Source organism: Schistocerca serialis, chromosome 1 (genome assembly GCF_023864345.2).
Source record: "Schistocerca serialis cubense isolate TAMUIC-IGC-003099 chromosome 1, iqSchSeri2.2, whole genome shotgun sequence".
Taxonomy (NCBI): Eukaryota; Metazoa; Arthropoda; class Insecta; order Orthoptera; family Acrididae; genus Schistocerca; species Schistocerca serialis.
Window position 1 is genome coordinate 1,141,545,895 of NC_064638.1, and position 12,191 is coordinate 1,141,558,085.

The following is a 12,191-nucleotide window of genomic DNA, read 5'->3' on the forward strand; positions in this document are numbered from 1 at the left end:
ACATTCTAATGTTATCAAATAGACTGATTATACAATACTCAGAAGATGAACTTACCAAACATCTTATAGTGTGGCCTTTTTCTGTTGATGGCGAGTCTCTGTTAAAACTCTGTCTGCCATTTACATCTGCACCTTCAGCAATCATTCTATTTGTTTGCTAGAAAATGACAGATATCATTAACAAAATTCATTATTAATATATTAACTTTTTATTGCATCCTGCAGAGAATTCTTTGTCAAACTTAAGTGGCAAACATTCCATACTTTTCTGTATTATCACAAAGGAATTTGTTAGACAAGGTGTAATGCATTGCTGAACATCAGTAAATAACCTTCAATTATGAGCACAATACAGAAAAATGAGATTAGGCATTAATGTAATTATCTTGTCCTACAATCTCCACACATGACGATGTCACTATCAATGAAAGGGGTAACCAGAGTAATTAGGTGCTTCTAGACTCCCAGAAAGTTCTACAATATTTCGATAATATATCTGATGAGGTTTGCAAATGAATAAAAATTTTCTGACAGGCAGAATTTAGCATGTTGTACTTGTTGGAGAGTCATCTGGAGACACTGAGAAGTATCTGCCATGCCCTTGGGATGTGTAATAGGATTGATAGTGTTTGTGAAATTCTTTCAATTCATAAGGAGGCAGGGGTAAAATACAGGGAGCAAAAGGCTATTTACAATTTGTACAGAAACCAGACAGCAGTTATAAGAGTTGAGAGGCATGAAAGAGAAGCAGTGGTTCAGAAGGGAGTGAGACAGGGTTGTAGCCTATCCCCAATGTTATTCAATCTGTATATTGAGCAAGCAGTAAAGGAAACAAAAGAAAAATTTGGAGTGGGAATTAAAATCCACAGAGAAGAAATAAAAACTTTGAGGTTTGCTGATGACATTATAATTCTGTCAGAGACAGCAAAGGACCTGGAAGAGCAGTTGAATGGAATGGACAGTGTCTTGAAAGGAGGATGTAAGATGAACATCAACAAAAGCAAAACGAGGATAATGGAATGTAGTTGAATTAAAGCAGGTGATGCTGAGGGAATCAGATTAGGAAATGAGACACTTAAAGTAGTAAATGAGTTTTGTTATTTAGGGAGCAAAATAACTGATGATGGTCGAAGTAGAGAGGATATAAAATGTAGACTGGCAATGGCAAGGAAAGCGTTTCTGAAGAAGAGAAGTTTGTTAACCTCGAGTATAATTTAAGTGTCAGGAAGTTGTTTCTGAAAGTATTTGTATGGAGTGTAACCTTGAATGGAAGTGAAACGTGGATGATAAATAGTTTAGACAAGAAGAGAATACAAGTTTTCGAAATGTGGTGCTACAGAAGAATGCTGAAGATTAGATGGGTAGATCACATAACTAATGAGGAGGTATTGAATAGAATTGGGGAGAAGAGAAATTTGTGGTATAACATCACTAGAAGAAGGGATCAGTTGGTAGTACATGTTTGGAGTCATCAAGGGATCACCAATTTAGTACTGGAGGGCAGTGTGGAGGGTAAAAATCGTAGAGGAAGACCAAGAGATGAATACACTAAGCAGATTCAGAAGGATGTAGGTTGCAGTAGGTACTGGGAGATGAAGAAGCTTGCACAGGATAGAGTATCATGGAGAGCTGCATCAAACCAATCTCTGGACTGAACACCACAACAACAACAACTGTTTGTGACATACACTGATGGGAAAAAAATCACAACACCAAAAATAATTAATCCAGAGTAATGAAATTTTGGGAATACATTTGTTTAGGTAACATATTTAAGTGATTAACATCGCAAGATCACAGGTTGATGTAAGCATGACATAAGCTATTGCAAAAGTGAAATGCTGGATCATTAGTAACTGATGTAACTGCCAGAATGTTGAATGCAATCAAACAACTGTGCATGGACTGTGTTGTACACATGCCAGATGTCTGTCTGTGGTACCAGACATAAGTTTGTGAGATGAAGTTCCATGCCTGTTGCACTTGGTCAGACAATACAGGGACGGGTAATGCTGTTTGTGGATGATGCTGGAATTGACGTCCGATGATGTCCAATGTGCTCAATTGGACATAGATCCGGTGATTGTGCAAGTCAAGGCAAAATACCAAAAGTCTGTAGACCACGTTGGGTTACAACAGTAGTATGTGAGTGAGCATTATCCTGTTGGAAAATACTTCCTGGAATGCTGTTCATATATGGCAGCATAACAGGTCGAATCACCAGACTGATGTACAGTTTTGCAGTCAGGGTGCATGGGGTAACCACAAGAGTGCTCCTGCTGTCATACAGAATCACACCACAGATCATAACTCCAGGTGTCAGTCCAATGTGTCTAGGATGCAGACAAGTTGGTTGCTGGCCCTCAACTGGTCTTCTTCTAACCCACATACAATGGTCACTGGCTCTGAAGAAGAAACAGTTTTTATCAGAAAACACAACAGATCTCCATGATGCCCTCCAATGAGCTCTCACTTGACACCACTGAAGTCACAAATGGCAGTGGTTTGGGTTCAGTGGAATGCACACTACAGGCCATCTGCCTCTGAGCTGCCCTTGAAGTAACCAATTTGTAACAGTTCATTGTGTCACTGTGGTCACAACCTCTGCTCAAATTGCTCTGCAGTTCCAATATGATGTGCCACATCCCCACACTGAATACAAAAGTTGCCCTCTAGGTACTGACATATGGCAGCACAGAGCCTGGTGTACTTAAAACTGTACATTCTCATGACCACCAATGCCAGGAGTCACGTGTAGTGACTACATTCATGGCAAGTCTTCCTGCAATATCACAGAAGGTACATCCAGCTTCTCATAGCCCTGAATTAAATGTATCTATTTGTGTTGTTATAGCAACTGCTGACAAAGCCACTGGTTTTCTGTATATCATAAATACATATTGTGTATAGCCCATCTGATGTATGTAATAAGTTTCGTCCTGTAAATATCCACATGATTCAGTTTTCAGTTGCAGTACCACAGAAATCCATTGCAGCCTTGTAAAACAGTTCAGATTTACAGCTACAGAAATTCCACACTAGAACATGTTGGGCAACTGATCACATACAATATGAATCAAATAAAGCAAACAACATGTGCAAACCCTTTCTGACATCACAAGATGCAAAATTATGGTATTCAATTTCATTCTTTGAAAGGAAAATACCCTATTGTAGAAATTCAAAGAAATAGGCACATTATGCTTTACTTAGATTAATAAAGCACATCTCCAAAGTAATTCTTAGAATATGAATTTGAGACAACAAAAGGCATTGCTTAAATTGCATACAGATATAAGCAACTGTACTGCTGAGAGGTTTCACTCAAATGTCAACATAAACATTTAAAGCCAACAATGATAACATTGTTAACTGATTCATCAGATCTGAAGATGGCAGTCCATTGGCAGAGCTAGCAAAATGAACTTTGCAATTACTAAGTGATCTTGATGTGAGAAATTACAATATAAACATACATACCTCCCTTGGGCAGTACACCAATTCTTAAAAAAAAAAAAACATATAGGATCAGTTGGAGAGCAGATTTTCAAAAAAATCTTAACATGCTGCTAGGATGATAAAAAGATAATTTATGTGTCATATGACAAACAGGGCGTAAAAAAATTGTGTCAACGATTACTGAGAAATCCTTTGGCTTCGTGGTTCAGTAGGTAGGTGTCAGACTACAAAGTGAAAGGCCAAGGACTTGATACACAGTTGGTCATGGAATTATTTCTGTCACTAATTGTTTCCAGCACCTGTGGTAATGATTTGTTAGTGTGAAAAATGGCAATTTAAGTATTAATTCAAAGGTCACATTTAATGGTATGTTCGACCTTATTTGGTCAGACAAGTCAGTCCAAGATTTGACTGAAGGCAAGAACATACCATAACCAATAAGACCATGCCTAGGTAAGCCCTGTCATGTTAAAACCGACCTTCAGATTGAGGATAACTTTATTTAACTTACAATTACCTCATAGTCATCATTCCTGACAGCAATGTGGAGAATCTTAGTGAGACTGTCTTTCTTCAGGCATGATGTTTCAGCTCCTGATTTTATTAATGCCTGCACTTCCTGGAACAAATTGCAAAGAACTGAATAACACATACAATTTTAAGAAGAAAGGAAATATTCGTAGATTGCATGTGTGTTACCATTGTATGCACGAGTGCATTGAAACTTTCAGATAATCTTAAACAGTTTTTGTGCAGACTGAGTTAAAGCAAGTAATACACTGTACAAGTATATCATGTGTTGCATTGCATTATTCATTCTTAGTTATGGAATGTAATGGAGGTATTACATTTCAGAAAATGTTATGCTGGATATTTTTCCATGTGTTGTTGTTGATGAGCCATACTAATACAACAATAGATTGTGAGTAATGGTCCCAAGTTCCTGAGATAAGGTCAATTGGAAGAGGGATAACTAAATAACATACAAAATCTAAATAATATACAAATCTAAAATAATATACAAAATCTAAAGGGCTTTCAATGTTCAATCAATTGTGTTCAAATAACTATATCAATTAGTTGTTTATGATATTTGTATAACATAGTTCCCCTTACTGGTGCTTCTCATTGAGCTCAAAAGTTAGTAAAATTATGACAATGAATTTGTGTAGGTTTTGTCATCTTTATTTATGAGAGACAACATCTTCACAGATGTCTAGAAGCTCAATTTATGCTTACAGGACAGCAGCTCCTTATGGGAGAACCCTGGTGTGTGTGTGTTATTAGTTATCAGCATTAGACTGGTGCCTGCAGGTATTTTCAAGCCTTGAGAAGGAAACCCTAATCCTAGAGTTACTTTGTAGCAATGCGAGAGACAAAAAGTTGCAGAAACACAACACAAATTTATCTCACAGTTTCAGTTCCCTGCTGTCATAGTGAGGAGGATGTGAGAGTATTTTAAAATGCCCATACTACAGAAATGAACAGTGGAACAGAAAGGCAATTTGAATGAAAATACAACAATCCTCATAAAAATGCTTAGTAAAATTAAGGGAATTAATGTGAAAATTTGTGTCCATGATCTAGTATCTTTAATTAGTAATCAAAATGCCCTTGGTCCTGGGTTTGAACTCCACCACCACTTAAAATTTGAATAAAAATTATCACTAATTGTGGCCGAAGACATCTGGCAACAGCAATCAACCTCATTTAGACTACAGCCTTGTCAGAGAGGGCAGAAAGAGTTTCAGGGCACTGTCTTGCACTCTTTGCACTTGGGGGGGGGGGAGGGGGAGGAGGGGGGGAGGGGACTGACCCTAAAGGTGGAAGAATCAGCAATTATCAACAGCATGAGAATGCAGAAAACCACTGAATTAAAGACATGTAATGTGTATCACAGGACTTGTAGCCTGTAATTGAAAAGTGCCATGATGATCTCTCCACTGGCAAAAGACCTGGTCTAGTCCCCCATTTGGATCTCTGGGAGGGGATGTGAGAGTATTTTAAAATGCCCATACTACAGAAATGAACAGTGAAACAGAAAGGAAATTTGAATAAAAATTATCACTAATTGTGGCCGAAGACTTCTGGCAACAGCAATCAACCTCATTTAGCCTACAGCCTTGTCAGAGAGGGCAGAAAGAGTTTCAGGGCACTGTCTTGCACTCTTTGCACTTGGGGGGGGGGAGGAGGGGGGGGGATCATACCATGAGAAAAAGATTAAATAACCAATGAAAGGATAACATTCTATGGCTTGGAGCATGGAATGTCAGAAGTCTGAACATGGAGAGGAATCTAGAATATCTGAAAAGGAAAATGCTAATGCTCACTCTAGATGTAGTTAGGTTCAGTGAAGTGAAATGGAAATATGACAAGGATTTCTGGCCATATGAGTATAGGGTAATATCACCAGCAGCAGGAAATGGTATAAATTGAGTAGGATTCACCATGAATAGGAAGGTAGGGCAGAGAATGAGTTACTGTGAAAAGTTCAGTGCTGGGGTTGTTCTCATCTAAATCAACAGCAAAGCAAAATTGACAACAATAGTTCACATATACATGCTGATGTCACATATCGAAGATGAGGAGATAGAGGAAGTATATGAAGATACTGAACAGGTAGTTCAGTACATAAAGGGAGATGAAAATTTAATTATCATGCGGGACTGGAATGTGGTTGTAAGGGAAGGAGTAGAACAAAGGGCTACAGGAGAATATGGGCCTGCTACTACGAATAAAAGAGGAGAATGACTAATAGTGTTCAGATAGTAATTGCAAATACTCTGTTCAAGAATCACAATAGAAGGAGGTATACCTGGAAAAGGTCAGAAGATTCAGGAAGATTTCAGTTAGATTAAATCATGGTCAGGTTGAGTTTCTGAAATTATATAGTGGGTTGTAAAGTGTACACAGGAGCAGATATAAACTCAGGTCACAAGTAAGTAGGGATAAAGAATAGACTGAAGTTTAAGAAACTAGTAAGGAAGAATCAGTGTGCAAGGAAATGGGATATGCAAGTACTAAAGAATAAAGAAATATACAGGATGTTCTTGGAGGCTACAGATACTGAGATAAGGAACAGATCAGAAGGCAGTTCAGTTGAAGAGGAATGGACATATCTAAAATGAGCAGTCACAGAAATTGGAAAGAAAAAAATAGACACAAAGAAGTTAGCTGCAAAGAAACCATGGGTAACAGAAGAAATTCTTCAGTTGATGGATGAAAGACAGAAGTACTAAAATGTTCAGGGAAATTCATGGATACTGGTCACTTAGTGATGAAATAAACAGGAAGTGCAAAGAACCTAAGACAAAATGTGAAGAAGTCAAAAACGAAATGACTGTTGGAAGGACGGACTCAGCATATAAAAAAGTAAAAACAACTTTTGTTGAAATCAAAAGCATGGATGGTAACTCTAAGAGTGCAACAGGAAATCAACTGTTAAATGCAGAGGAGAGAGTGGATAGGTTGAAAGAGGACATTGAATACCTCTATAAAGTGGAATATTTGTCTGATGTGGTAGAAGAAGAAACAGGAATTGATTTAGAAGAAGCAGAGGATCCATTATTAGAATCAGAATTTAAGGGTGCTTTGGAGAACTTAAGATCAAATAGGGCAGAAGGGATAGATACCATTCCATCAGAATTTTTAAAATCATTGGAGGAAGTGGCAACAAAACGACTATTCACTTTGGTGTGTAGAATGTTTGAAGCTGGCAATATACCATCACACATTTGGTACAATATCATCAGCACCATTCCAAAGGCTGCAGAGCTGACAAATGCAAGAATTATCACACAGTCAGCTTAACAGCTCATGCATCTAAGTTGCTGACAACAATGATATACAAAAGAATGGAAAAGAAAACTGAGGATGTGTTAGATCACAAACAGTTTGGTTTTAGGAAAGGCAAATGCACCACAGAGGCAATTCTGATGCCATGGTTGATGATGGAAGCAAGACTAAAAAAAAGTCCAGAAACATTCATAGGATTTGTTACCCTGGAAAAAATATTTGATAATGTCAAATGGTGCAAGATGTTCAAAATTCTGAGGAAAATAGTGGTAAGCTATAGGGAGAGATGGGTAATATACAACATATAAAAGAGCCAAGAGGGAATAATAAGAGTGGAAGACCAAGAATGAAGTGCTCAGATTAAAAAGAGTGTACAACAGGGATAAAGCCTATTGCCCCTACTGTTCAATCTCTACCTCAAAGAACCAATGATGCAAATAAAAGATAGGTTCAAGAAAGGAATTAAAATTTGAGGTGGAAGGATATTTATGATACAGTTCACTGATGAGCATGCTATCCTCAGTGAAAGTGAAGAACAATTACATCATCTGCTGAATGGAATGAAGAGTATAATGAGCACAGAATAGGGATTGAGAGTAAATCAAAGAAAGACAAAAGTAATGGGAAGCAGCAGAAATGAGAACAGTGAGAAAATTAACAAGACTGGTGATTATGAAGTAGATGGAGTTATGGAATTCTGCTACTTAGGCAGCAAGATAACCAATTATGGATGGAGCAAGGAGGACATCAAAAGCAGACTAGCACTGGTGAAAATGGGCACTCCTGGGCATGAGAAGTCTACTAGTATCAAACATAGGCCTTAATTTGAGGAAGACGTTTTTGAGATTGTTCATATGGAGAACAGCATTGTAAAGAGCGAAACAAGGACTGTGGGGAAACCAGAACAGAAGATAATCGAAGCATTTGAGATGTGGTGCTACAGACAAATGTTGAAAAGTATGGAATGAGAGGGTTCTGCACAGAACCTAAGAGGAAAGGAACATATGGAAAACACTGACAAGAAGAAGGGACAAGATGGTAGGACATCTGTTAAGACATCAGAGAATAACTTACATGGTATCAGAGGAAGTTGCCGAGGGTAAAAACTGTAGAGGAAGGCAGAGCCTGGAATACATCCAGCAAATAATTAAGGATGTAGGTTACAAGTGCTACTCTGTGCTGAAGAGGTCGGCTCAGGAGAGGAATTTGTGGTGGGCTGTGTGAAACCAGTCAGAATACTGATGACAGGGAAAAAAACAGGCTCCCTTTTGTATTAGACTGGGAGCACACACACTATACACTATATCTGACAATTTTGGAATACTCAATAAATGAACACTCAATACAGGAATACTCAATACTCAAGTAGCTTATTATACTTACCATGAGAGCAAATAGTTATTGTAGACAGCAACATAAGGATGGTGGTGTGGCAGTTTACATTAGTGAGAATCTCAAGTACAAGAAAATAAACTATCTAGACCAGTACAACAAAGAAGGCTTGATTGAAGTGACAGGCATTGAGGTCCACACCAAAGAGTGTAGAGAGGTTATGAGAAAACATAAAGTTATTGGGATTTATCATCCACCAAAGGCTGATGTAGTTAGCTTCATAGACATATTTAGTAGAGTAGTGGGACGTTGTGGTCCCAGTGACCTAACTATACTTGGTGATCTGAATATTGAGGCAAAATCTTCCAGCTTGCGTAATATGAGGTTAATAGATACTCTTAACCCATATAATCTCATAAATGTAGTAAATAGTGATACCAGGGTAACAAAGTCCACATCTAGCAGAATTGATTACGTTATACTATGTAAATATATTAAAGAGAGTGTTAGGTGCTGGAATATGGATTTTCACTACTCTGACCACAAATGCCAGCTTGTTGTAGAGTATGTAAACACAAGCATCCCAAAAATGACAAAAGTTATCGAAAATAAAAGAATCCTAAAAGAGGGTAACATCCTTGGCCTAAGAAATAAATTAGCTATAGAGGACTGGGATCTGGTTTACCAGACTGAAGGATCTGAAAACAAATGGGCCAAATTATATGATACTATGCTAAGACACTTTGACAGATGCTGCTCTGTTAAGAAAATACAAAGAGTGTTCACCCATAACCAAAGTGCAAAAACCAACAGACTGATACTGCCAGCAAATATGATAAAACTCAGGCAAAACATGCAGGACCTGTATGTGTTACACAAGTCAACAAACCTGCAGGTTTTTAAGGCCAAGAACAATGAAGACAAGAAAATCTTTAAGAAAGAGCTTTCAAATCTAAGAAAACAGATATACAGCAGTGAAATAGCTCAATCAGACAATATAGCCAAGACCTCATGGAGAATTGTAAATCAATTTCGCAAAGCCACACCGAAGCCAGAAACTGAAATTGTAAATATAACACATGAAGGAAACACAATTAAAGATCCTAATAAAGTCTGCAATGTTTTCAATAAATACTTTATATCTGCAGCTGTTAGTCCAGTTAATATCACAATTGTGAGTAGTGAGGTAAAGCTCTGCCCCTTTGAAGAGCCACCTTTTGAATTCAAACAAGTAAGTGAAAAAGAAATAGGCAGGATAATAAATAATCTAAAGTATAAGTTCTCATCTGGATGGGATGGTTTGAGTAGCATCGTGATTAAAAAATGTAATAAGGAATTAGTTAAAATAATCACCCGCCTGGTAAACTGCAGTATTAGAGAACATACATTTCCAAATGTATTGAAATGGAGCACAGTTAAACCAGTGCATAAAAAAGGATCCAAGGAAGAGGTTTCAAATTTCAGGCCCATATCATTAATACCTGTCTTCAGCAAAGTATTTGAAGTTGTGCTGCTGACACAACTTAGTGACTACTTCTCAAAAACTAAGTTCCTAACACAGACACAACATGGATTCCGAAAAGATCATAGTACTGTCACAGCAATTACAGAATTTCTTCATAAAACGTATGGTTCCCTTGATCAAGGAATATTAACAGCTGGCATATTTCTAGACCTTACTAAAGTCTTTGACTTGGTAAACCATGAGTTACTTTTAAGTAAATTTGAGTCATACAATGTAAATGCTGGATCCATGCAATTGCTGGCTACATATTTATTTAACCGCAAGCAGTGTACAAAGCTGACTTACAAAATCAATAATCAGATCATTAATTTCCAGTCCAAATATGAGACAGTCACACGAGGTGTACCCCAGGGCTCAATTTTGGGCCCTTTCCTTTTCCTAGTGTACATAAATGATATAGAGCAACCTTTCAACTCCTAATTGGTAACCTATGCAGACAATACCTCACTGTTATTTCTTGGTAAACAAAATGATGAGTTAACGTTGGTAGCAACTGAGGGACTACGTCAAATAATTACTTATTTCCAAGACCAAGGTTTGAAAGTTAATATCAGTAAATCTCAGTTATTGCCATTTAAACTTACAAACTCACACAAAACCTCTATCAGTAACATAGGTGGAATTGAAGAAGTGGACACAGAAGGCTGCAGATTTCTAGGTATTCACCTAGATGAAAATCTGAGATGGGTAAACCATATCAAATTTTTATGCAATAAAATCAGCAGTTAATTACATCTAATCAGCCAGTTATCAAAAGTAGTCCCACATCAGACATTAAAAACAATTTATTATGGAACCATTTTTGCACAGATTAATTACGGGATAGAGATATGGGGTTGTGCTGCTGACATACATATGAACAGAATATTAACCTTACAGAAAAGAGCAATCAGAATTATCCATGGATTAGGTGTATGAATAGCTTTTTCTTTATTTGAGCTACAGAGGAAAGCCATGCTGACTCATCTCAAATTCACCAAGAGTTTCGCCATGGAACTGCTAGAGTGGAGATGAGTGCAAATTCAAAATTTATAAGAGATGTCATGGAAGTGATCCACAAAGCTCTGAGAGACATTCAGGAATAAACTGAAAACAAACCAGGTGATAGAATGGAAAAGAGGAAGGCCTGTATTAAGGGCCAAGAAATGGAAAACAGCAGATAGTAAATGCATCAAATGTGATCGGCCATTTACCTGGAATGTAGTAGAAAGCTGTGTGTTGACTGTGCAAAAGTGCTGTGGTTTATATATTTATTGTTCCCATGTTTATTACCTTTGTTTACATTTCCTGCAATCTTTCAGTTATATTCATGAATATCATGACTGATGTAACAATATTTAGAATCATTTCAAAACTAATACTAAATTACTGCACATATTCATGACATTTCACATTCATTTTAAATAATGTAAACAGGCAGAATAGTCTTAAGTTTACTTGCAGTATAAATTAGCTAACTATTTACTTAAGTTTTTGTCGACTAATGTGGAGCTACATGATATAAACGCTATGAGGACTAAGAGACCAGGTGCTGACAAGGGTGACTACTACAGAACTACAAGTTTAATAAGTCATGATTGCAAAATATTGATGTAAATTACTTACAGAAAAATGGAAGCACTGATAGAAGCTGACCTTAGGGAATATCAGTTTATGTTCTGGACGTGCAAAAGCTTACTGACCCTATGACTTGTCCTAGAAGACAGTCTGAAGAAAGTCAAATGTTGTTTCTAGAATTTGTAGATTAAAAATAAGCTTTTGATAATGTGTACTGGAATACACTCTTTGAAATTTTATGGTAACAGGGATAAAATACAGGAACCAAAAGTTTATTTGCAACTCATATAGAATTTAGATTGCAGTTAATAAGTTTCAAATGACATGAAAGGTGTATTTGAGAAGGGAGTCAGACAGGGTTGTAGCATATCCCTAATGTTATTCAAACTGTACATTGAGCAAGCAGTAAAGGAAACAAAGGAGAAATTTCAAAAGGGAATTAAAGTTCATGGAGAAGAAGTAAAAACTTTAAGGTTTGCTGATGATGCTGTAATTCTGTCTGAGATGGTAAAAGAATGGAGTG

General features: G+C 37.1%; 1 protein-coding gene across 1 annotated transcript in view; it reads right to left on the reverse strand.

Moving 5' to 3' along the window:
- LOC126417476 (serine/threonine-protein phosphatase 6 regulatory ankyrin repeat subunit A-like) overlaps window positions 1-12,191 on the reverse strand; it is a 408,260-nt gene that overhangs the window by 190,402 nt on the left and 205,667 nt on the right. Inside the window, exons 7-8 of the mRNA XM_050085121.1 lie at window positions 3,977-4,078; window positions 56-157 (exon numbers count right to left, since the gene is read on the reverse strand). Coding sequence (XP_049941078.1) covers window positions 56-157; window positions 3,977-4,078 — 204 coding nt within the window. The remainder of the gene's footprint in view (window positions 1-55; window positions 158-3,976; window positions 4,079-12,191) is intronic.